The sequence below is a fragment of the Argiope bruennichi genome, chromosome 7 (genome assembly GCF_947563725.1).
Source record: "Argiope bruennichi chromosome 7, qqArgBrue1.1, whole genome shotgun sequence".
NCBI lineage: Eukaryota > Metazoa > Arthropoda > Arachnida > Araneae > Araneidae > Argiope > Argiope bruennichi.
In genome coordinates, this window is record NC_079157.1 from 72,857,034 (window position 1) to 72,884,295 (window position 27,262).

The window sequence follows — 27,262 nt, forward strand, 5'->3', positions numbered from 1 at the left end:
TGCTAATTTCTGTTCCGTACTAACGGAAGAAAATTTGACTCTCGGCAGAATCAATGTTTTTATGGAGTAATATGTAATGCATTTAGCAAGCACCTACTTCTCATTTAACATAATTATTTTTTTTAATTACAAAACTTATTAGGGTATTTACAAAAATAATAATAAGAAGAAGGTGATTTCTTTTTAAAAGCGTATTTTAATTTATATCAAATAAAGCGAATCATAACATAGTAACAACCACCGTGAACTCTATGGTTTGGAATAGTTTCTTATTTGTATTAATTCCAACAGATGGCAGCACTATCACAGAAAACGAAAGTTTCAATGCTGTGTGTGATTGTAAGATATATTCAATATTTCTATCTCCCCAACTTTAATTTCAAAAAATAAAAATAAAATTTTAATAATAGTTTATAATTAAACAAACTCATTAATACCTTATTATATTTTTTCAAATTATATTATTGCGTTAGCTTTTTATTATGTTTTTCCAAATGATAGATAGTTTTATGAAACTCCCATACATCGAGCTTCCTCCCATGAAACGAAAAACTCTATACATCGAAATTTTTTTCAATAGTCTTAGATTTTAAATAGAAAAATAGTTTCTGTATATTAAAAATGTATATTAAAGTTTCGATATATAGAACATAAAATTTCACGGTAAATAATTATTTATTTTTAATCTAGTCAAAAAATTGCCATTGATTTCGCTAATAAGAAAGAATATAAATTAAATAAGTAAAAAATTCTTACCGCAATAGTTATTGATGCATTTTTGTTTATTTTTAAATGTTTTATGTTTTTTTAGATGTTTTTAGACCTATGTTTTTAAATTTTAGTGAAAATAATGCATACATTTCGAGATTCAATATTGAATTCCCGAAAAGTTTGACTCGGATTATTTGTGCCATCGTCTAACAGTCAATTCAAAATATAACAATGAATAAAGTTCAACATTAAATAAACTCATAAACATTAAAATAATTTATGAATAACTGTACTCACTTTGAAATCAAAATTATTTAAGAGGGACAAGTTTATATTTAAAAAAAAAAGAATTTTGAAAGAATGCACGATTTTGTTTAAAAACAGTGTTATGTTCATATGGAATAATAAGCAATTATATTAAGACGAATTTCAATGAATGCATTCTATTTCTGAAACTGCCACTGAATGTCTATCAAATTGTGTCTATTCCCAGAAAAACTAAATTCATGCAAGTATTAATTCAATGAAAAGGTGGAAGGTGGTCCAAAGTATTTCCTTGATTAATTATTGTAAAAAAACTATTTTTTAAAAAATGATTGTAAAAAACTATTAAAATTTAGCAGCATATGGTTGTTTCGATATATTGAAAAATATTTGTAAAATTTTAAATAAAATCACTTATGTTCATTAAATTTCAATATCAATACTCTTGGGAGCTCGAAGACTGGCAAGGCGTCATTCCCAATTCTCTCTCTTCAAGTTGTCCTTTATGTAACCCACAACTGACACTGAAGTATAAGGGTCAGTTTGAATTCAGAGAACCAAAGAATACCTAGAACTTTTCCCCCGTTGACGCCATTTTGATAACAATTGAAGTAAAATCACTATTTCTGCATTAATTTCTCTATCTGTTGGACTAAAAAAATTTAGCACACGACTATTCCATCATTAAAATTTTACAGTATTGTATTCCATTGTTCTTTTGTAATATCTTCAACTTTGTAGTAACTTCAGAACACGGCAATTCCATCATAAAAATTTTACAGTATGTATTCCATTGTTCTTTTGTAATATCTTCAACTATGTAGTAACTTCAGAGCACGGCAATTCCATAGTAAAAATTTTACAGTATTGTATTCCATTGTTGTAATATCTTTTTGTAATCAGGGAACGATGTTACAACCATCTGTTTTTGTTTTTTGTTTTTTTTTTTGTCTTATTTTCTCATGGAGAAACCTATGTAGTCCTATTTTCTAAACCTAATTTTATATATGAAACTAAAGACTTATTGAAATGCTGTTTCCTACTTTCCTCTTGGCACCAATCTCAGAAACCAAAAAATACTTTCTTACCTTCATCTCGAAAGCATCCGAATCCTCGATAGCATACGACTTCTTCCGATCTCTTCCGAACATGGTGCTTGTGTGCTTTTCGTTTCTTCATTTCTTCCCATTTGGCCATGGAAGAGACGATGGCTGACCACACTTCGTAATCACTCGGTTCCTCTTCGGGAATGGAGCTCCCCACCGTCGGCCATGCTTCATTTGGGGGCTGGGGAAAAACTTGAGGGTGGACTGTCGAAGAATCGTGACTTGTTGTGGAAATGTTCGCAAGCAAAGGGGAGAACAGAGCTGGAAAATGAAAGTTCAAAATTAATAATATTCAATCAAAAAAGCAAATTTTTTACATCTTCGATCTGTATACTTTTCTAAATACCCATCGTCGCTTAATAAACAACTCTATCTATCCCAGTCTTCCACACTTTATAACAAAAAGAAGAAACTGAATTTTTCACAATCGATAACGAATAGTTTCTGATACTTTTTCATACCAGGCTTGTAAAATTTGAAAGATTGAGAAAGGTGATATTGGATTGATTGACTGGATTCAACAATCCAGTCTCTCCAGCAAGAATACCGTTGTTTCCAGAAAGAAGAGGGGAAAACATTAAAAGGAAAACAAATGACTGCATGCGGTCATCAGTGACCTTGGCACGATGTAAACAATAAGCTGCGGCTCGTATTTAGCAACATTTATTATATATGATCTTTTATAAAATTATGTGTATTATATGCAATATACATAGATTGGTTTTACAAAATTAAAATATTTCATAACTTAAGTAAAATATGTTTTTTGAAATGAATCTCCATTAACTCACTGCTTTCGATAATCTGACAATCCTTTGGTCTAATATCTGGTGGATTACTGAGCTCTTTCTGGTGTCCGTAGCGAGCTAACATGCACTTCTAACTGGATAACGAATAATAACGAACTGGATAACGATAATAACGGCCTTACAAAATCTGGTATAGTAACTTCCACTCAGTTACATAGCAATGAGGAAGGGGGGATATAGGTGACCTATAGGCAAATAGAAAGAGATGCCAAAACTGTATGTCACTATTGATGCTAATCGTGACAAAGGAACGGAGGAATAAAACTACACCCGTGAACGATTTACATTTGCTAAACCATTCATTAAAATTAAGGGCAAAACAATCATATTTTGCGCCGAGCGCCACTTACTCTTGCTACGCCAATAGTCCTAAAGCTTATGAGGGCAGTTAAATAAGGAATGATAACACTTTTTTAAGATAATTTTTTTTTAATGAAGAAAAATGAAATTCATATTATGTAGAGAAGTAAGTGAAGTATAGATGAAGCATGTTTCACAATTAGGACGTCACTACTTGGCTTTGGCAGCCAGTCAAGTGCGCATCGTCTTTTGGCTACAAATGAATGTGACAAGCGAATAGTACGTTGAAATTTTGTTTTTGCTTTAAAGAATCGTCATCTAAACTTATGTGATGCTGTAGGATGGTTTTCGATAATCTGTCCTTCTCTATAGAAGATGATAATGCTTGATGAGGGATAAATGATGAATAAAGTTTAAAGAGGGAAAAATTCAATTTCAGTGGGAGTTGGGACGCTATGCTCTAAAGGAAGAAAACTTCAACATAATGTAGTGACGATGGACCGAATCACAATCAAACACTTATCAGGAAACTGAGGGGTTGGGTGTCATATGTAATCAAATACAAATAACCCATGCTGGATGTTTGCTCGCGTTGAGTTCCCCGACTGCTCATTATTAACTTTAAAAAAATCAGCATCACATGTATTCTCTTCTTCTTCTGTAGTCCTGATTTAGCACCATGAGAATTTTCAAGATGCACTTTAAAGATAAGCTTTTTTTTTTTTTTTTCATTCTTAAAAAAGAGGTAAAAATTGCGGTGTAGATTTTCAAGGGCCTTTCAAAAAGCGGTTTACAAGGAGTATTTGAAGACTAGAGAAAAGATGGGATAAATGCATTACACATAATGCGGAATGTTTTTAAAAAAACCATCTAATTTTTGGGATAAATTGTGTTATTTTTTTATTAATTTATGATCATTCATTATTAAACATCCTACGCATTACACTATAATGTTTCAGTAAAAATCGCGGTCAACTTAAAATAATTGCAACTTTTTAAGTATATATTAAAAAAGGAATTTATATAAAGGATAAAAAAAGATTTAAATAAAGTTTTAAATGTAAGCTAATTTATTTTTCAAATTTAACTATTATTTATTTTTCATTATCTATGTTAACCAAAGACTTATACGCTATAGATTATACACCTGACTAAAATTCTATCCTCAAAATATGCAAATAATTTTATTGAATGATTGTTTCAATTTAATTAGCATAGCGTCTAGTTTTGAAGCTATAAGACTGAATATTTTTGGGAGAATCTTGTGATTCAAAAATGATCGCAACACAATAACGAAGCCTGAAGCACATACTTTTAACTTTCAGTCCGCTTTAAAAGAAGAAATTTGATTCTCGATGGATTTGAACAGCAACAGGTAGTTATTAAAAACGGATCTTATTTGCCGCAGAATCTTGAACTCAAGACTTCGCTAGTCCCGACGGCCTTGCTGAATGATTGATTTTGAAATTTTAAACGACACCACAAATATGATATCTGAAAATTAGAGCAGACGAGAAGAACATTAAAAGCATTGTTACAATAATTTTTGTGGGATGATATTTTAGCAAGTTGAAAGACATCGAAAACTTGCTAATTTTTAATTAAAATATTTTAATTCACTCGTATACTTTCAGAAAAGGAACTTGTAGTAAAGATAAGCGAGTGTATCAACTTTCATCATGAAAGAACAGAAACTATGGATTTGTATGAAAGGTGTACAATCAGACATTAATCTTCACATACATAAGTTATTTTCATAGTATATTTTATTATTTCTAACATAGCAAATTATATAAAGCTTCTCATTAAGTTAATTTGCAGCTATATTCAGTACAATGTTTACATAAACATCTGTTTAAACTGAAATTTTCCTTGCCAAAAAAATTAATTCTCTATACATCTTATTTATTATGGAAACAAAGAATATGAAAATTCACGCGTTAAATTTCATTTTTATTATTAAAAATACCCAGTTTTAATCTTGAAAATTGTTTACCTTCCCTAACAAAAATAAATTTATGAGAGAAAAGCAAAATAAATACGCCGACCTATTTAAAAATCCCTGTAAAGTATTTCACATGTCAAACAGCATTAAATTTGCATTCGTTGGAACATAAACCTCATTTTCAGAGCAGCTGAATAAACTTTCACTGCAGCCAAAGCAACTGAATAAATTGAATTTTTCAAGGGTGATTATAAAAATGAGTCCACAATTCATTTTGCCGTCGCAAATTGGTGAAGCGGAAAAGAAGTTAAACTGATACACTGGCTTATGAATACTTTTCATTTGTCTATAACATCATTTGTTTGTTTTTATTACACTGTTGTGTTTGTTTTGATCTACACAGAAGTAAAAATTTCATGCGAATCAATAAGGATATTTTCTAATTTAAATTTAATATTTTTTCACTCTATCATTACACAATTTTTAAAGATACAAAAACTTGTAATAAAAGAATATATTATTAATTTTATAATGTCATTATAAAAATCATAGGAGGTTCGATATTTGGAAAGAAAATAATATTGACAAAGCAAAACGTTTTAAAAAAAAGTTTATTTATTTACAAAAATTGCATTTATTAACAAATCGCAATGCGAGCCACGCCGTCATGGCATCCAAGGTATTGTCGTCATGACAGCATTGATACATGAGCTATGTTTAAGTTCTAATACCATCACCGGCCATGGTACAACTCCTCTTCTAAGAGGTATGTCAAGTCATTAGAGTGGAGGTGACAAGTCTCAACACCTTACTTACTCAATCACCTTACTTACCCAGAAGCGAGCGAGAATTAATCACCATATCGGAAACTCTTTTAGATGCCCTCTGACGAGATTTTAATAAATCTCCTTAAAAGACATATAATGGCAGGCGTTTTATATATTATGTAATATATATTTAATAACTTTCGGTCGAAAGTCAATTTTTGGTGATAGCGACAATATCTTGAATGTATAGATATCTCTCCATAATTTGCAAAAGTTTAATAACCTTCAAAAAAATGAAAATTTAATTAAAAATTTTCCCAACCACATCTTAGAAATAATTTTTTTGTAAAATTATATTTAATAATAAATTTTTTCTTCGCAAAAGTTTAATTTGTGTCCATGAAATCTACCTTGGAAAGAATGTGTGCTCTCTTGAAAAATTCAGTGCATCTAGGAGGAAGTAGATCGCAATGCTTAAACGTTTAGGAACACCCTGTATAATACCCCATAATAAGTACGCAATAGTTTTGAAAGAACAGCCAAAAAAATTGAAAACGAAGAATTGAATTATTATTTATCAAACATCGCCTTTAGACATGAATATAACTTATCTGAAATATTTATTTAAATCTATTAAGAACTTAGCAACAAACAGCTGAAACAAAATTATTGGCAGTGGGTGATGATTCGAAATATTGATGCGCTTTTCTTTTTGGCTTAATTTCGGGGAAAGCAGCCAAGCTGCGCCAGCTTGTCTTTAAATATACACCGATCTCTATTTTGGCATTAATTTTGGGTCTTTTCATATCTCCGTAAACTATCTACAGCTCTTAAATCAAGAAAATACCTTTCTGTATAGGATCTGTGATTTATATTAAAATAATTTAGAATTAAAGAAAAATAATAATTTAAATAAAGTATAACATATACTGAATTATATACTGAATATACAATAAATAGTGAAACACACACTCTTAACTTTATTATACAAACTTAAATACGAGACAGTATAGTAATAAGTAATATGTATTGGTGAAATAACCATAGGTCATTTTAAGTATTCACATCTAAAAAAAATAATAAGAAGAACATTTACAAGGAGACTATAAGTAAAATATACAGAATCATGTATCAATAAATTTTATTTCTAAAATTTCGTAACACATTTTAAAAATTTAATGGATTTTCCAAAAAAAGTTATACATAAAGCAGTTTCGGACATCAAAAAGCTTTTGAACCGCGATTCAAGATTGAATTTGCTTAAGAGCAAAAAAGGCTGATGGCGCGAAAATTTTCAGATGCCATTAGTATTATGACAGCAATAATGAATTATAAAATATAAAATTCTTATATAAAATAAAAACAGTCACTAATCCTTTATAGAATAATATATAGGTATTTAATAAGTATACTTTTATATAAGTATTTAATAAATATTAAAAAATAAATTATGTCTATATAAAATATAAATTATCTTGACATAGAATTTGCTAACTATTTTAAAAGAATAATTTTTCATCCAGTAAAAATTAGTTTTTATTTCAAATTTAGAACATTGAACAAATTTTTCAAATAAAAATAGATGGACAAAATTTTTTTTAAAATATTCAACATTAAACTAATTACAATATAAAATCAAAATACCTAGAAGTTGTTCTGGTTTTCTCTCTGTTCTTTTTAGTGAAAATTGAAATTATCTACTTAAATTATCTATCTTGATTGAATTATTAAGTACCTGAAAAACTAAAGGAGTTTCGGCGTTTTTTTTTTTTTTTTTTTTTTTTTTTTTTTGAAATTGCAAATAAAATCCTGTTTCGTTTAAAATTATAAGCGAAATATAACTGAAATACAATTGCGGGATCGAACACAAGGAAAATGAACGAAACCCCACGACCTAACCACTACTCCATCTCTGGCATGCTTATGCAGGTAATGTATAGCCATATGTCAATATTCAGTTATAAAAAAAAATTGTTACCATAATTGCGTTTATTCAAAAAAGACAACTATATAAATAAACTTCAAAAGCAAAACCTCATCTAAATATAAAATTTCAACGAAATCGTTAGAGCCGTTTCCGAGATACACGAAATAAATTTTTATATATATTCAAGAATGGCTCCTTTATCGTTATCAGATATTTTAGATAATTTCAAACGATTTTAGAAATCCTTTCATTTTGTTTTTCAAATTGCACGAAAACAAACAAAACAGTAAATGAATAAATAAACATAATAATTACAGTGATAAAATAATGTACTATTTGTTGTTACGTATTTTCTCACTATCCCTGTCATAAATATATCCTTTTTATTTGATCCAAAATCTCATTACGCAGCAATTTAAGGATCAAAGTGAGTGGAATGACATAAGCCAAATAAACAGTTCAGGGAAGAACGCAGGCCAGAAATAATACATCTTTTTTTTGTGAAGTGTTCCATGACGCATATCTCAGGAATAAGAGTAGAAAGACGTCAAAAGTTCGAATTCGAAACCGTTGGGGAGAGAAACTCGACTCTAGCCTGAATATCGCACTGCCCATAAATACTCGAGTAAAGTACTCTTTGGCATTTCTTAACTGCGTTTACGATCATTTGCAGTGATGAATTTTCATCATTCCTGATATGACGCAGTGAAGTTGAATTAAAAAGGGTATAAAACAGTGCTCGAAAATTACTTACATAATAAGGAAATTTTCCCTGATATGCGTAAATAGAGACTTCTATAACTCTGAATGATTTATTTCTGTCTTTAGGATTGGAGTTCATTCACGTGAAGCCATAGTCACGAGGTAAATTTAATGGTACATATCATATAACCGCAGGTTATCTAACTCTCGCGTGGTTATATCAGGATCCCTTTTACTTTTTAGTAGACGAAATATACAATGTTTATAATATAGCAATAATTATCAAAAAATTTCCCAGTTTCAGGCATAACAAATTAATGAAAGTTTTTATAATATTTCAACTTGTATGTAAATTAAGGCGTTTATAACTTTCGATGATTTATTTCAATAATGGGGATTGGTAAAGTAATTTTGAAAATACCATTAAAAAAATCAGCCCAAGATGTCCATTTTCTTTCTTCAAATTATATTAGTATCCAATTTGATAGCTTAAGTTCAAGTGATCTGTCCTGTAGAGCGTCAAACACATGAACACACAAACACACTCATTTATTATTAGTAGAGATCTATGTAATTTTAACTGAAATGAAATAAAAAAATTTTAATCAATGACTACTTCTTATTGTTCGATATCGTGTATTTCCTTTTAAAATGTCTCGCATCTTCGGTAGCACCCTCTATTCCTGATAAACTGGTGGCCTTTGGTGACCAGTCGGTTCACCAGAATTGAAGGTGGCTAAAAATTTCAGTTAAATATTTTGCATATCAATGATTTCCTCAGCAAAATATTATTAAACTTCAAATCTTGATACATATAACTTATATTATTAACATATATAAACTGAACTTATAACTTTAAACGAGTAATTCTTCTATAGTATATATAAATTTATTTCGCAAATTAATTAATTCGTAATTATTACGGATCTAACGACTTGGATCAAATTTTATATTTAGATAAGATTTCGCTTTTTAAATTTATCTATACAGGTGGCTTTCCTGAAAAAAAAAACGCAATTTTGCTCACACACAAAGAAAAATACATTTTTTAAATCACTAACTATTATAGACTTTTTCTATCTGCTCTCATGCTTACAATGCAATATAGCGCCCTCTCGTAAATTTTTGTAATACTTGGAATGCTGCCATAGGATTATAACCTACTGGTTCCTCAAAATTTTGTGAGATGGCGCTATATGACATTATCCGAATACAAATATGTTCGGCTTACATCCAGTGACAACAACGCAATTATTGTGTAAACCAATTCGAATAATAGGTTAAACTAAGTGCATCCATGATTTTTTTATTTAAATGACCAGTTTAAATGTAGGTAAGATTTTAAAATATTCAAATAATCAGTATGTGATTCGTAATTAAATATTTTCTCCGAACCCCCCCCCCCCCAAAAAAAAACACGATTTTACAACAACAACAACAAAAAAGAATTGCGGTACGAAGTTTAGTTTCCCAAGTACTATAATTAAAATTGCAAAAGATCGCACGCTAGATTAAACGAAAAGCTAGATTCGTGCCAAAGATCTTAATTTCATAATAATGATTTGACATATAATATAAATGCTACTGCCATACAAGTGATTCATTGCTTTACCCATAATCTGCCATTTTATACTCTGGAAGAGGGATAACATCTTTATTAGAAAATATTCGAAAAAGTTTTGGGAAGATCACACTCGTTGATTAGTTTGAACTTTTCCTCTGAGATTAAAATACTTTCTTATTTAAAACATCGTTCCAACTGCCTCTCTCAGTCCCTTTCTGCATCCGCGAACAAATCTGTTTTGGATAATCAACCCAACAACTTAAAATAAAGTGCCCTTCAGTATCTTTTCCACATTTTGGTGTTTTTCATGATAATTCGACTGCCTTATGAAAAATAACTCATTTTTAAAACGCTAATAATTTGAATTTATTACTTTTACATATTCTACATGTGCCACTATACATAGTATGGTTACGACTAGGAACTTTCCAAAATTCGTTACTCTTACTTCCCATAACCTCTGCTTACAATGTTAATGCTTTTCGTTTTCTCTGGGCATATTCCAACGACAGATGCACGTTTCATTCTTAATCAGTTTGACAGGTCGCTACGAGTAAAGTTATTGGTTCCGTGCCGAGCTCTTACATAAGAAGAGAGCTGCTGCAGTAAAAATAAAACATCCTGCTATTACAAATATAAATTTATTAATAAAACGCAAGTTATCCCCCCATGAATTCCATTCATCAGGCAATACACTTCATTTTCAATGACGGCTCCGTTCCGGCACCGTGGCGATGCACAATTAGAGGTTTACAGTGACGTCACGTTAATGGGTCCCAAATGGAGATTCGCTCCATATTTTTCTGGATTTCCCTTTTGAGAAGCAGCCAGCGTGAGAGAGAAAAGTGAGGCGAGCAGATAAAATATAATTAAGGAGAAAATAATAATAAGAAAGCTCATAAGAAGAAAAAAAAATAAAAAAGGTTGCGGTCGTTCAACTTTCGCTAGTTTCACCTAATTTCGTATAAATTTGACTTTATTTTGCCGTCATCAAATAAAGCAGCACAGCGGGGGGAGGGGGGGCTGTCTGATGTTTGAGCAAAATAGGTTGTTTTCTGACGGATTATTATCTTTTTTTACCTAATGATGATAAAAATTAGTTTCAAGACCATAATTTTGGTTTGGGAATGCAATTAAAATAAGCAGATTTTCTGAATTGCGACTGGGATGTTCTAGTTATTGCAAAAGAGGAGCCAGCATAAACGTTTAACCCTTTTTAAGGCGATGGTAAATATCTTACCACCGCCTTAAAATATATTGCAAATATTGTAGCACCAAATCTAACCGGACAAGGACAAAAGTGTCATGTTCAACATGTAAGGTTCCATTGTATGCAGCTTTTTGTTTTATGTAGTTTCACCAGAATAATTAAAAATAATGCATTTGGTAATTGACATTGTATTTGGGTTTTTTAGCTCTTATTTCATGTGTAATTACTATATTTTAAATTTTGAAATAGCTAATCATAAATAGCTTTATAAAAATGCAAATATTTTTGTGAAATTATTTATATTTCATATTTTTTTCTATTGAATCAGTAAAATGTCATTGCTTGTATTAGGCAGTGGTAAATATGTTACCACCTTTTTATAAACAACAGCCACAAGAACAAAATTTTTAAAAAAATACTTTTTTTTTGTCATAAATGAGGTTTTTTTTCCTTCTAATTATAGCGTAAAATGTAAATTTTGAAATAAAACGGTTTGTGCCCGTTAAAGGGTTACAAGTTGTGACTGTTCAAATTAATACCTGATTTCTAACGATTTTCCCGTTTTTCATAAAATTTGATATATTTAGTTCCAAAAAGACAAATTATAGATTGTATTGAGTTAAAACCCGCATAAATCTAGTTGGTATTGAAAGAGCTAATTTTTTGGCTAAACTAGCAACTCTTACACAAGAAATATGTTTTAATGTTGTGCTGCCCAAATACTCCTTAGAGTTAAGGAATCTCTTTCTCTCTCTCTTTTTTTTTTAATGATTAGGACAAACTAACTGGCCATGGAATCCTGCCATCCTGCCATAAAGAAGATATACTTAGCCCGTATGTATATCACTCAACAGGTAAAAGGCGTCAAATAACTCAAATTAAATTAACAGCATTTTTAGGATTTATCTTTGATTTCACATTTTATTCCATTTTTTAAAATAGTTCTACATAGTAATCTCTTATCTTTTGTTTATTCCACCATTACCAATATTTACCCTTGCTGGCCTGTTGTTTACCACTATAAGACGAGTATCATAAGCTGGTAGTTTTAATTATTGTTTGTTAATTCTGACACTCTATTTAATTGATTTAATATTATTTCTATTTGTTTAAGCATCGCTCAAAACATTATCAAAGTAACTCAAGTTTCATTTAGACATTTTTTTTAATTTCTAAAATATTTACTTAATCTTATTTAAATTATTTATTAGACTTCTCTCTATTTATCAAAGAGTTAATAACATATCAGTTCGAGAAGATAGAAAACACTACACAGCATGATAGAGGCTTCAGTTTTTCACAGCATCGGAACTGTTTCAATGAAAAAAATGACGGACGTTTTCGCGTGCGGTATTCACATTTCTCTTCCATGACAAACAAATATAAGCAGAATATTTACGTATTTTTTTTCCAGCTACTCAAAAAGTCTCAGCAAAATATAAATACGGAATCATAATATAATGTAAGATGTTCGAAGTCAAGTGAAGTTAAGTGAATACGTCGTTATTTGTCGTTATGTCTAGCTTACTGTGGAATGTTAAATGATATTCATAGTGACCTTTGTTGAAGGACAAATGTCACATCAATTCCATGTAATAACTATACAAATAATTAGACCATAAAAGTATTAGCTTAATTATGTTAATGTTCCATTTAGAAACAACATTATTTGGCAACGAATTCATAATTTTTAACTGTAGTCACATCATGAAAATAACACAGCATGATATAGACTTTGGTGACTCCTTCCTAGACTTCTCCACCATACCAATATGAAGGCATTTCATCTTCAATGCTACGTATAACACATGTGCACCAAACCCACATACAAGAATAATTTTCATTGAAATCGAGTTCCCGCTGATGCACTACACAAGTTTGGGAAGGTGGAAGAAGCAGCACTCTAGTATCGTCCTCGTCATCTGAACACAGATCCATCCCAAAATAGCTTACATTTTGGTTCAAATTGTGACGCTAATATAACTAAATTAACCCCGAATCGAGTATCGAAGTCTGAACCTTCCTGTCCCGAAGATTAAGACTTTACTACCATTTAACCGTTGTCTATAAAATAATTCAAAATCTTTTACACTTTTAAAAAGTTGATTACAAAATAAAATAAATAGCTCGGATAAATGATTCAGAGCAACATCATTTATCGTTCATTAAGTATAAAGAAATCAAAAGATGGTAAAATATAAACTAATAAATGAATATCTTTAAAATCACATTAAATACAAAATCTATCAAAAGCGGTCATACGTTGGAAACAATTAAATTTAAAAAAAAGAGCATTCGTCTATTTAAAAAAGCCATCAGCTGAGCTTAAGCCAATGTAGGTTAAGGATTCTGTGGTTCAGGTGAGAAAAATCCAAATATACCTGGCGATTAAGGATACCGAGGGGACGAATTGGGGACAGACCACGTGACACGGATTAAAATCAAAGAAAACAAAACCAGGAGTGCATCAGACTGATTGGTATTAGGGCGGTGAAAGCTAGCGCAAGGTCGAAGTTTGTTTCTTTTTTTCGTCTTGAAAGAGCAACCGTAGGTTGTTGTTTTTATGCTTTTGTTAAAGGTCGACTTGATGGTTGGGTCTTTTTTAACCTACGGCTACAGAGTGCTTGAAATGCGTTGAACTTTCTTTAAGTTGCAACTTATTTATTTTCGGTTTACAGTAATCACTATCTTCATTTTAGAGACTAATAACTACGTGTCCCGTTTCTATTTATTTTGGAAGATTTCAAAGGTTAAGTACCGTGCAGTTAAGTTTAGGTTAGTTCTATCGAATAAGGATTTTAAGTTCGTTCACTGAAAATCCTATAAGGATGAATTCAGGGAAACGAATCATGTTCTTAAACAATGATTCCAATTCTTGATGAAGTTTTCATCGATCGTATTCATTTTGGGCGCAGCGGTGGATTTCCAATCAGGCACACTAGGGCTGCTAGGCTAAGAAGGAACCACAAGTAATTCGTTTTAAAAACTATTATTAGGCAAATTGCTGTATAAATAAATATAAAAAATATAAATTCTATGAATTATGTAATATAGAATAATATCTTTGTCGAAAGTTAAATGTTCATAATTATAATAAAAATTTATAATTGTTATATATATTGCTGTAATAAAATTCATAATTATAAAAGTTATATAATTATATGTTTCATTACGTTTACTTAATTATTATAGTAATTATAAACACCGAGCATCTGCTGATATATAAAATCGTGCAAAAATATGGATTAAACGCAAGTCATGTATCTTAGGAATCGGAAGAATATCATTTTCGAAAAGTTGCTAAAACACAAAAGTAATAAGAATAAATAATTAACTTATTGATTATATTAAAAATGTGCTGAGATGTGAATCTAAATTGATTAGTTTATCGAAAAAGGGACCTCATAATGTAGACGACCCAGGGCCCCAAAATACTTAAATTCACTACTGTTTGGGTGAGATAAAGATATTCTTCTAATGCATTTATTCCATTCTTCTTCTGAGTTATTTGAATTTAAACTTAATTATATATAGCTATTTTCCTATCAAATGTCATTTAGATGGTACTTCAGTGTCATGTCAAAGAAATAAATTTCATTTTGTTGGATTTAAGAAATGCGATGATAATCAAATACAAACAAATATAAATTATTGATTCAAACATGACACAATCTTAAAACAAACAAAAAAAAAGCTGAATTTCATAAAATAAGGAATAGTGTCACATATAAGCACGAAAAATAAAATAAATATGATTAATTGAACAATAAAATGAATAAATTTATACAAAAAATGCTTCAGATATTAAAAATATTGTAGAATTATTTTTTTAAAAATTAATTGATCTCAAGAATTATCAAATTCCTTTCTGAAAACGCTGAAATCCACGTTTCCGCGGTAATGCGTCATGTCAATAAACGAAATAGAAATAGAATGTTGATAATAATAAAAATAAAAATTATATTAATAACAATGTTATTAATTAATTAAGATTTTAAAAACTTATCACTCTTTGTACGGATTTGAAACATGCAATTACATGTTACGTCTTTAAATTTTATATTATCTACAATACAAGGCGTATCTAAAGGTTACTTATAAATTTTAAAGGTAGTTTATCTCAAAAGAAACAAATCATCTGTGTAATAGTAAATACGAAGATAATAACTTCTTTGTCAGAAAATTAAATGAACAATTGAAAACGCTACTCAGTATAAAGTATACAAGACAACATGTAAATTTAAAACGACATAACAGCAGTTTTATAAATACAACATATAAAAAACATGTATCGTATGGGACGACAAAACCTTTGAATACTTAATTTAAGTAATCCAAAGCACTGGTGTTGATACTGCGACTTACTTAATTCCATTAGAACTTCGTTGGGGACTTACTTAATCCTCAGACAAAGTCACACCTGTAAAGAGCCCTATGCTCCATTTTTAATATAAATTATTTCTGTATGCCTGGCCTTCAATGAAAATTTGGAAACGACTTTTTGGGACATCCTGCATAATTAATTAAAATAACAGAAAACGATATTCAGTATAATTTTCTCCAGCATTTTCAAAGATGGTAGATTAAAGCAGTTATTTATGCCGTGCATAAAAACAAATAACCTTTATATCCATTAATAAAAAAATTACAATTTTTTTGTTACATTTATAAATCAATATTCCCCGTCCAAGCAGTCTTCAAAAATGACTAGGGTTAACGAAAACGATTGTACCACTAACAATCAGTATGTAAAGAAAGTAGTCTGGACTATGAAAATCTTACTTTCCCGATTAATCATTACTGAAATTAGTATTACTCCCATTAATCATCTGCTTTCTTTTTTATATCAAATTAAGAAAACAAAAACAACAAAAAGCTAAAGAAATACGAAAATTGCTAAAATAAGCAAGTGCAATAATACCAAATGCTGTAGAGTTTTAAGTTATAATGATTTTATTTCAGTAAAAAAAGAAAGGAAATGACTGATGGGCAAATACAGGCATGAAATATGAAACAAAAATTTGGCTTTGTCTCCTTCAGAACCGGCGAAAGGAGAAAGAAGCATTCCCCCAGGCCCGCGCGCTCCGAGAATTATGAAAAGATATTTTGTATGATATGACATTTCATGACATCATACACTTCCTTATTATTTTCTTGATAAAAATTTATCTTCTTCATTTAAATAGCAAAAGGTCGTATGTTAAATTTAACTATTTTTAAATACAACAATAAGCTATAAATAAATAAATAATAATTCTAAAATTTGGTTGTACATTTTATTTGTCACCAAGCAAGAATCACGAAATTACACATTTAGCAATTATGGAAGAAAATAGGACTTCTTGAGATAAGACCTTTTGCAACCTCAGGAATAATATTACAAAATATTAATAACGATATTTAACCTATTTTTATAGGAACCATTTTGAATGCAAAAGAAAAACATTTCCAGACGTATCGAAAAGAATTTCATCATCTAAAAATAAAATTATGTTTATATATATATATATATATATATATATATATATATACATATACATACATCTCAAATATATCTATATATACATACATCACATACATCTCAAATTTTTTTTAATTCTTCATCGCTCCTTTTTTAAAGACAACAACAAATATATATATATATATATAAGCAACCAATTTCGAGAGCGACATATCCTCTTTCATTTAAATAAATATATCTTATTTCTAGAATTCAAATTATTAAGCATATTTCTTAGTAATTACAGCTAACCACTCTTAAAGAAGCAACTTAACCCTTCTTTGCAAGATGATAGAAATTCAAATCATAACATTTAGTGAACAAAAAATTAGACTCAAAACAGGAGTACCTACTGTAAATTGGTTGTTGCTGGCAACTTTTTTCACGACTATCGCGTGATAAGAAACGTAGCTGTCAAAAAAAAAAAAAAAAAAAAAAAAAAAAATCAAATATCACAATCATTGTAGCGTTTTTGGACTTGCCATTCTACTGTTTCTTGTGGTTGGAAGAAATGTGTGATTTCTTGAATATTTTTTATAACTAATCTGAGATTCTTTTACTAATAAAGCGATAATGAATGGAGAAATTTAGAAAAGAGGGACATTAAGAATTTTGTACTGAGCTTAACATGTAAATTTGCATGATGATGGATATTTCCATTATAATGTTTAATTATTTTATATTATATATTTATACTAGGATTTTTTTAACGTCTTTCCTTTAATCTAGAGCATGAATTATACCACCCTAATATATTTCTCAAAAAAGGAAAAAATCATGCAAAGAAGGGTTAATAGCAATTAAAATATCCAAACCATTGAAAAAGAACCAATTGAAGTCCCCCTAAATTAAAAACGGAAGCCCCTAAAGGTGTATTGCTTAAGAGATCCTACTGTAATGACCCTTAAACCGACGCTTATCAAACTTTAATACGGACCTTTTCTTAAGAATACCTATATTATGATTCGGAATTATTTGCAATTAATGAATTAATAAAAGACAAATCGACTGGTGCTAATTTAAGCTACGGTAAAGAAAAAAATGTGAAAAAGTTATTCCACCTTCTTATGAAAACGCAATGGAAATTTTTGAAAATTTCGAACTTAATTTTGCTTATCTCATAGCATTAGTAAATAAATATTCGACGAAATTAATTATTTTTATAAAGCTGTATTTAACTCTTACAGGCAGTCAGCACGGTAAACGACGATTAAAGATTTTTTTAAAAATTAAATGCATAGTATAAATAAAAAATGTAAAATTAATACACAAGTATACAATAAAAGTATAATTTTCTTCACTTTTACGATAAATTAATATTAAAATTTAATTATAGTTTCAGTACCATGGAGTAATATATTAGTATTATGTTTATAAAAAAAATTAAATTGCAACTTTTAAAAAAATTTGCATTTAATAATATTAAATTTTTAATAATCAAAATTATTTATTGAAATTTCAATTTATGTATCGTCTTACGCTTGTCTTTGGAAGACGCATAATTACATACTTTATTATTTTATTGTATATAGTGTAAGATAAAAAAAATTTATATGTAACAGTTCTATAAATCTATAATATGTATTATGATGAAATAAAAGTTTTACGTAGGAATTTACTTCAATTAGAAATACTGTAAGACATTTTGTTTATCTCAAAAATAAAAAATAATTGTCTTCCTCTACAGCATTGTTAAATTTCTAGTAAATTCCACTTCAACAGACGATAAATTTAAAAGATTCTTTTTGTAAGCGTTAGACCCATAAAATATCAAACTAATAACTGACGATAAACCTAGATTTTTAATATACCGGCTAAATAACGCATGTTATTACTGGAGTATTATTTTAATTGAATGGTTCTCTATTGCACAGACAAAAACAAAAGAATGTAATAATGTTTTGACAGATAGAGAGATAAGAAGAAGAAAAGGAGGAAGAAACAAAGAATCTCGGCAATTTTTAGAGACAGGAATTAAATGAAACAGCTTCACTCGAATTGTAATGGTTCTTTTTTGCATACCTTCTCCATCCTTCTCGACTGTATTTTCTGGACATCCGCGTTGTCATAGTGACACCAAAATAGCGGTTTTCGGCCTACTTTTCTCCCCCAGTCCACTCCCGGATGTTGCAGCACACCTTTGAAACCCGCCGAATGGGGTTGCCGATCCTCTCCAGGGAAGGGGGAGAGGGGAGAATAATAAATAATTGATAAACACGCATAAATATATTTAGATCCTTCCTTGTAATTGCTTGTTTACTGCAACTGGAATACAGAAGACAAATCACTCAGTTGGCCATTAAAAATATTGTTATTGCTATTGCAACATAATAGCATCCCGTGTTAAAAAAATTTACTTTTTAATCCGGATGATTTCTGTTTTTATTGGTTATTGTTATCTAAAAAAGTATGCTATTATTGTGTTCAGAGTTAAGATTGTAGTTTTGTTTTTCTAAATCTACTAAGAAAGAGAGAGAAAAAAATTAATAAGTGGACAATGGGGCAAAGTAGCAATAAATGATGTTATCCTAAAAAAATAATGAGGCAATTAGAAATGTTATATAAAACTGAGTTAAACGGATAAACATTTTATAAACAGGAATTAATTGTTTATATTATTTTTACACAAACTTATTGTTTTGTTCCTCTTTTTTCCTAAATAGATCAAATTATTCTATTATCGATTATTTTAGCTTCTTTTCCGCCTTTTCATAATTGAATTTAATCCACGTTTGATGCTAGCAGTATCAAATTTAGAGCTAAAATATTTTAGACTGAAATTTTCCAGAATTAAAATGTTTTTAAATTTCAATTAAAATTCTATTTAAATTATGTATTTTTATACTTAAGAAGATCTTTAAAAAGAACATCTATCATCGTATTTTAAAATAATAATTGTCACTTAAAAACATCTGCCATTTTTTTGTTTATTAATTTTTCCCTAAAAATTAATTTACTTGATTTGAAATTCTGAAATACTTATATTATTATCTAGTGAGTGTGTGTCCTGTATATCAGTATAAATGCGATCGCTGTTAAATTATTAATATTAGATGTAAACAATTAGATCAGTGAATTTCAGGATGCGGCCTTTGCATCAAAATTGTAGAGCAAATTTCGAACCAAATTTTTCAACACAAGAGTATTTCCCAAACTGCACATTTAATGATCTTCACTATATGACGAATCTAAAAATCACAATAGTTAATATATACACCATTTGAAGTCACAGATTTTCATATTGCAGTGGCTTAAAATCCTTGGGAAATAGGTAATAATCTTTTTACAATAATTCTGTGTCCAATTTTGGTTTTAATCGGTTAGGGAAAAAGGCGTCCAAAATGTATATTCGCCTTTCTTTTCTACACTACGAAGCATAAAACTCCCATGTGTGGGACTCTCAAAATAAAAATCTGAACACCCCTCGCATTTACGGCTTTGCCTAAGAATCACAATTTTATGTAGGTTATATAAAAGGGGGTAATACTTTTTCGACAGAGTATACGCAATCAACCACTCCGAACCACTCTCAGACGTACGAAAAAATCTGAAGAAACGTGACGACAGCACAGGTGAGAACTGTGGTCCTAAAGGCCATCACCGGCCACAGCACAACCCCTCCCGTTGGAGGCACATTCCATCTTCGGTAGAGGTTAACCAGCCCCACACTATTTCTTTCACGAGAAACAATCATCATGCTGGAAGCTTCTGCATTTTTGAGATACCCCCCCCCCTGGAGATGGGGGGGATTACCAGAGAGTATGCGAGAAAGTTTTGTGGAGACCATTTCTGGTGGTTAATTTCATTCTGCAACAAAATTTTGAATTTAATTGCCTCTCTATATAAAATGTTAATATTAAGTTGTTTTTTGTTAACAATGAGCCGTTAAGTTCGTGAACCACCTAGTAGAACTTCCTCTCATACGTGTGACTGAAGTGGCATCTTGATTTACGGCGAATAAGCACACCTTTCCGTTTTTAAAACTTGTTCTGCTAAAAGCATTGATGGTATCTCGGTGACACGAGCGACAACAAAGTTAAGTTCTGACGCAGCCTGCAGTGATCAATTTCATTACAAACTAAGATATATATCAGTTTATTTCCGATCTAATTGGATTTCTTAACACGTTGATATCATCGGTAATTCACGTTTAGACGATTCTAAAGTAATATATCACATATGGCTGGCTCTCAATTCTATAGTTAAAAAATTTTTAAGTGAAAAAAATTAGCTACACTTAATGAGAATTGAAATATTAAAATAGTCAGCCATGTTAGATGGTAAGCAATCAGTTGGTATTTTCCTGTTTCAGTCTTTCACATGTATTTCTACAATAATGTGCATCTTGTGTTTAGCTTTAATGAATCATTAAATGAAATCGAATATCATTTTGATCTCTTCTGTTCGACTAAACAGATTAAAAATTTGCTAGAGTCTTAAATTTTTGCTATAACGATAACAAACTGAAAATAATTCCTCTGTTTAGTTATATTTTCTTTAACTGACCTGTTCACATACATACGAACAGACAGACAATACAGGAGCGGAGTTTCTTTCAATTTTCGATCCTAATCCATAATTTAGGCAAGAAAACTGTATGCCAAATTTCATGTGCCAAGCAAAACGCATTATTGGATTACTATTCTCACATAAGCAAGAAAGGGCAGAAAATCAAATCACCCATTGGCAGATTTCGCCTAAAATTTAAAGCAGCAAAAGATCATACATTAAATTTCATTTCTGACAGCTGCTTCTGACCTAGGGCCGCTGTGTTGATGGGGGCAGTACCGAAATTTATTAAAAGTATTATTTTAGCAGCCTAATATATAAATTTGTAAAACATAGAAATTCTACGAATAATAAAATATTGGAACTGCAATGAGTGTTTGCAATGAATGATCAGAAACTTTATTAAATAATTTAGAATCTAATTAATTATTTAATAATAATATTTTGAAATATTAATTATTTTCTAAACTGGTTATGTTATGTTCTGTTTGATAGGTCCCATAAAATAAAAATAAAGTATTTTATAAAATTATTATTTATTATTTCTTTTTATCTGTATTACAAATTAAATGCTCTTATTTGTAATTAACTAATAATTATGATAATTTTTTAAGAATTTTATTTCAAGTCATTTTTTGTCGTAATATAAATATTAAAGAAGACAAATAAATACAAACATAATTTTAGGAAGTTATTAAAATTAAAAAAATTAAATTAAAGAAATTATTAGCATGCCGATTAAGCATAAAAATGTGAAATTATGTTGAGCAATTATTAAAAGAGAGCTTTCAAAATGTGTACTACCAGAGACGCCGCCACTGTCCCCAGAGAATAAAGGGCAAATTTCAACTGCATGCATTGCGCGATTCAAGTTTGTTGACATTTTATACAATATGGTGACTCTACAGCAGGTTTTCGAGTCAGTAATATATAGTTTCATTTCGCCAGGACACTCATACCTGGCTCTGAATAGAGAGGTGTAATGTATATACTGCCCCAACCAATAAATGGTACGATGTCATCGAAAACGCACGAGTACAGCAGCCTTTTTTTCTGATATTTAATAATAAGTAACATTGTTGATATCTACAAACGGATTAGTTTTAACGTTGTTGTCATAGAAAAAAAAGGATGTTGATGATATTCCTATTCTTTTAAGTAATGTTATAATGATAATCTTAATTTTCCAATATTATCTGAGATTGAAATATGTTAAAAATTTAATTTTAGAAAAAAAAAAACTGTAAAGCTTCAAATGTTTTAGTACTTTTTTTTTTCCAACATTCTGCTGATTTTAAGAAGGAAGTAGGAATCGGAAAATAAGCTCGATTGATAATCAACTCAAAATGATAATTAACAGCAATTTCAACTAATACGTTTTTACCTTTTTTTTTTTTTTTTTCCCTTGTAGGCAGCACAAAATACGTGTATTATTAACCACAATAGTTGCAAATAAATTCTGAAACGTATTTAAAAAATTAAACAGAGTCCTAGTATTAAAAATCTCTTGATTTTTTTAAACAAAACTGATAATGTTATTTCTCTTTAAATGCGCAGATATAATTCAAATTGTTTTAGTTGTTTCTAATTCCGGAAAATAAAGAAGTATCAAACTTTACTTTCAAGGTTATTAGAAATCTAAAAAAAAAAAAAAAAAAAAAACTTTGCTATATAAACAACCAATAAAAACATGCATACAGGCATAAAACTCAAACATTCAAATGCACTAAGCTATTCACTTTTAAGCGGAACGGTTACAGCTAGCAAGGTGAAGAAAATTGATCCGTAACAGCCAGACAACGAGACACTTCCCATTTCTATGCAAAATCGGCAAGACTACATGACCTTACTTGCTACTTCACAGCACATTTAATTCCAAGTGACCCGTAAAAAAGAATCATTGTGTTACCTTTCAAGGGCGATGGCTATGATGCAAAGAGTAATAAAAAAAAAGGGGGGGGGATCCATTTTTCCGGTCATCTCCTTTGTCATCACGTGCATGACCTCACTTGGCACGAGACCGAATGTCCATTACGACAGTTAGAGGCAACAGGCAAATTAGAGGAGTCTGCAATCTGCATACATTATGGATATCTCAACCGTGATATTAGCAGTTAATAATTTATTGTTTGAAAGAAGATTCAATTACGCCGTCCAGGATGACGCTATGGTCAGTAACTGCTTTGGTTTTTGTGTATAAACGACTCATGGACAATGAGTGAAACAAAATAAATTTTTTAATGCATTAGTGTTTAGGGAATAACTTGGCATCGATCAACTGGTAAGACTGGAAATATACAGGATGTTCCAAAAAATACAAGAACATTTTGAATAATTCACACATAAATAATATTAAGTAGAAATAATTATCAATAACTGGCAGATACACGGCGCGTTGCTGCCCCAAAAGAAATAATTTTGGAAATATCGTTTGAAATTTGAAATAGCTATCTTATTTAATTAGGAATGATAGAAAGAAAGATATTTATTTTCTTGTCGACAATGAATACATTCATTGACATTGAATCAAAAGTATTAGAATCAAGTTAATAGGAAAATCAAAAAAATCAAATAAAAATTAAACCAAAAAAAATTATAAAAAATATAAAAAAAGAATCCGGCCTGAAGACTTTTTCAAGGGTCACCCTCAGGCAGGGATTCAAAGAAAGGGATTTTTTCTGTGAGGAAATACAGACATTTGTCTAATAATGCTTCCTCGTGACCCGAAAATCCCCTGAAATTATGCTCAAGTCCTTGACTGTTGATGGGATGGTCTGGACTTTTCGTTTTTAATTTTAGTGCTATTTTTGTTTTTATTGTTATTTTTGTTATTGTATTTTTACTTTGTAGTGGTTATTTTCTTCTAATTTGTTGTTTTGTATTTCCTTTCTGTTAAAATGGTATATCTCTTGAGCATAATTTCAGGGGATTTTCGGGTCACGAGGAAGCATTATTAGACAAATGTCTGTATTTCCTCACAGAAAAAATACCTTTCTTTGAATCCCTGCCTGAGGGTGACCCTTGAAACAGTCTTCAGGCCGGATTCTTTTTTTATATTTTTTATAATTTTTTTGGTTTAATTTTTATTTGATTTTTTGATTTTCCTATTAAATTGATTCTAATACTTTTGTTTCAATTCATCTGTGTTTTAGAAGTAGCTGCAATTGCGCTCTCTAAATACTATGAAGTTCTTGTTTGGTTTTAGTTTAAATAGGTAATAAATTTTAGTTGCGATTTCGAAACTGTTTTGTTTTGTTTTCATTTTAGTTTCGTTTTCAAACTATTTCTTACTTTAGATTGGTTACATTGACATTGAATGATATATAAAGGAGAAGCATAAATAATATTTATTCTTTTTTTTTTTTTTCTTTTTTACTTTCTTATTCAAGTGCTTTAGGGTAGACAATTTTATTTTTCTGTCTTCAGAACAAACATAAATTCATTTTTATATATTAGATATTCAGTAGAATTCCAGCTATCCAATCTCCAGTCAGTCGAATCAATCGGTCGGTGAAAAAAAAAGAGAAGGTCGGAGAAAACTGAATTTCGCGAGTAAAAATCAAGTAAAAACAGGGAAACAACTGACTTTTAACCGATACGCTTTTGCAGTAATTTTTAATTGTGTAAGTATTCAAAATGCAAACAATTTAAGTTTTTATTCATTAAATTAATGCACTAAAAACAAGTTCAGTTTTTTTTTAAATTTAAAAACTAAAATCTTTTTCGCCAATTACCCAATTATCGAATTTCGTTTCCAATTAATCAATGTGTTTAGAGTTCTACTGTGACAAATTATACAAAAACAGAATTTAGTTAGTTTTAGTGTTAGAGTTGAGTGGTAATGTACAGGCACTGTTGATAAGCCAACCAATCAATGGCAGATGTCCGACTAGTCAGCCGTCTAGAATCGTTAAGATGAAAGGGGTTTGCAAGTAGGTTCATTAAAAAACATTTTTTTTTTAGTTGTCAAATAAATAAGTTTTTAAAATAGAAATTCTTTGAATTATAAAAAAAATCAGGATAATATTAACACTTTATCAAATATTTTTAGTCAGGTTCCTCTATGTTTCATTATGTACAATTAGTCATCGTAATATTTATAAGCCATGTGGATGCTGGACCTTCTAGTATAATAATAGATAAGATCAATCCATACCCATAAAATTAATGAAATACTAATGATTAATCTAAAATAAAACATTAATATACTCCAAATGTATTGCAATGCCAAAATTAAATTGGCAAATTAGTTAGTAGATGGACCTCATAATGTGCAATGTCTAGGGCCGCAAAATTTTAAAATACCGTCGAGATAGATTCTCATGCAGCAATAACAAGAAGTGTTCTACTAACCAGGAAACTGAAAATCGAGATATATCTAACCAATAGAATTGATACCTTCTTATTGCCGTTTTCGAGATACTTTAAATAAATATGTCAATATTGTTTTAACAATCGGCAATTCTTAAAACTGACAATTTACAATTCTTAAAAATTTGTAAAATTCATAATTCGAGCTCGGAAAATTTTCTACTATTTCTTTAGATTTTGTCAAAAGTCAAAACAGTCATGTTTTGAGTTTCCAAATCCCTAAGAAAGAAATCTACTTTTATGGAGCTCATTCTTTTTTTGTTACTGAAATTCAAATTAAAAGAAATATATAAGTAATTAAAAAATTGCCGTAATAACTATACGTACTATTCGATATATAATAAAAAAAATGTGAAATGAAAAAAAAATCTAAGCAATATTTATATCATATTATTATTTCTCTATTATAGTATGATCACAATCTTTATATAGTAACATTGAAAAGAAGAGTTCTTCGGAAATTTCTTTTAAAAAATTATATCTCGTTAAATTTTTTATAAGAAATATAAGTCCTGGATATTTAATTTAAATGCTAGATATTTCGGAATTCTTTCCGATTCGAAAGAACGAGTCAAAAAAGTCTGATTAGCAAGACACATCTAATAATTTTACAAGGAAGATAAAATTAAATCTAAAACATTAAATATTTTTTAAATCGTTTTTTTAATTAAATCTGGTGGATATCTTAATAGGATATACTTAATTAAAACTCAAGCTAATTTTTCGAAAATGTTGAAAACTGGCAAAATGCAGAGCTATTATGGTTTATCTCGAAAATTTGGCAACACATTTAATTAAAATTTAAGATAATTTTTTTACTCAAAATGTTAAAAACAGACAAAATGCAAAACTATTACGGTTTATCTCGGATATTTGGCTAGTTATTTAAATTAATTCCCAGGACGGATAAAAAAGAACTATGTCCCACACACATACTATGGTGGGCGCATACTATGTCCCACCTGCCTATTTTGATCAAGCTTTCTATAAAGTGCCGCAATTACATATACTGTGGAAAACACATGTAATAGTTATCGTCTTTAAATATTTCTGCGAAAGAGTTTCTGTAAGAAAAAAAAAAAGAAATGCGAAGTACATCACGGACACATGCTAAATATCACGTCCATTCAAGACTTCACTCAACTTATTAAAAGAGAACCCGACAAATAAATAAAGGCATCTGGGACGAAGGGGAAAAAAGGCAGTCACCTTCTTCATATCTCAGCACATGCGATAAATGGGTATTTTTAAATCATCGCCGGCGCGTTTCATATGGTAGCGATTGCGATGTTTGTAACAGTTTCATAACACTGCTCTTTATCAGAGACAAAGCGCCACATCAGAAGAAGGGCCACTTTCCGTATGTCACGTGCGCTGACATTGACCTTCTGGTGCTAGATTTCGAAGGTCGGTATAGAGTAAAAGTCCATTGCTGAGACATGGGAGGTGGGAGGGGTAAGGGAATTACCATTTAGACATCGCACCCACTTGTTGATAATCACATCTGGTTTCAACGGTTGGAATCTGAATACTCAGGGTTCGGTGCTTTCCCTTTTCAAAATAAACACCGATACACT

At 29.9% G+C, this 27,262-nt stretch overlaps 1 protein-coding gene across 2 annotated transcripts in view; it reads right to left on the bottom strand.

Moving 5' to 3' along the window:
- The window catches only part of LOC129976358 (pancreatic triacylglycerol lipase-like), a 72,444-nt gene that overhangs the window by 22,128 nt on the left and 23,054 nt on the right, over nucleotides 1-27,262 (bottom strand). The window contains exons 1-2 of one of the 2 annotated variants that reach the window (XM_056089886.1): nucleotides 3,241-3,340; nucleotides 2,064-2,342 (exon numbers count right to left, since the gene is read on the bottom strand). In XM_056089886.1, the coding sequence (XP_055945861.1) occupies nucleotides 2,064-2,172 (109 nt within the window). In that variant the 5' untranslated portion in view covers nucleotides 2,173-2,342; nucleotides 3,241-3,340. Of the gene's footprint in view, nucleotides 1-2,063; nucleotides 2,343-3,240; nucleotides 3,341-27,262 lie in introns of those variants that run through there. The other variant, XM_056089885.1, reaches the window with a different exon arrangement.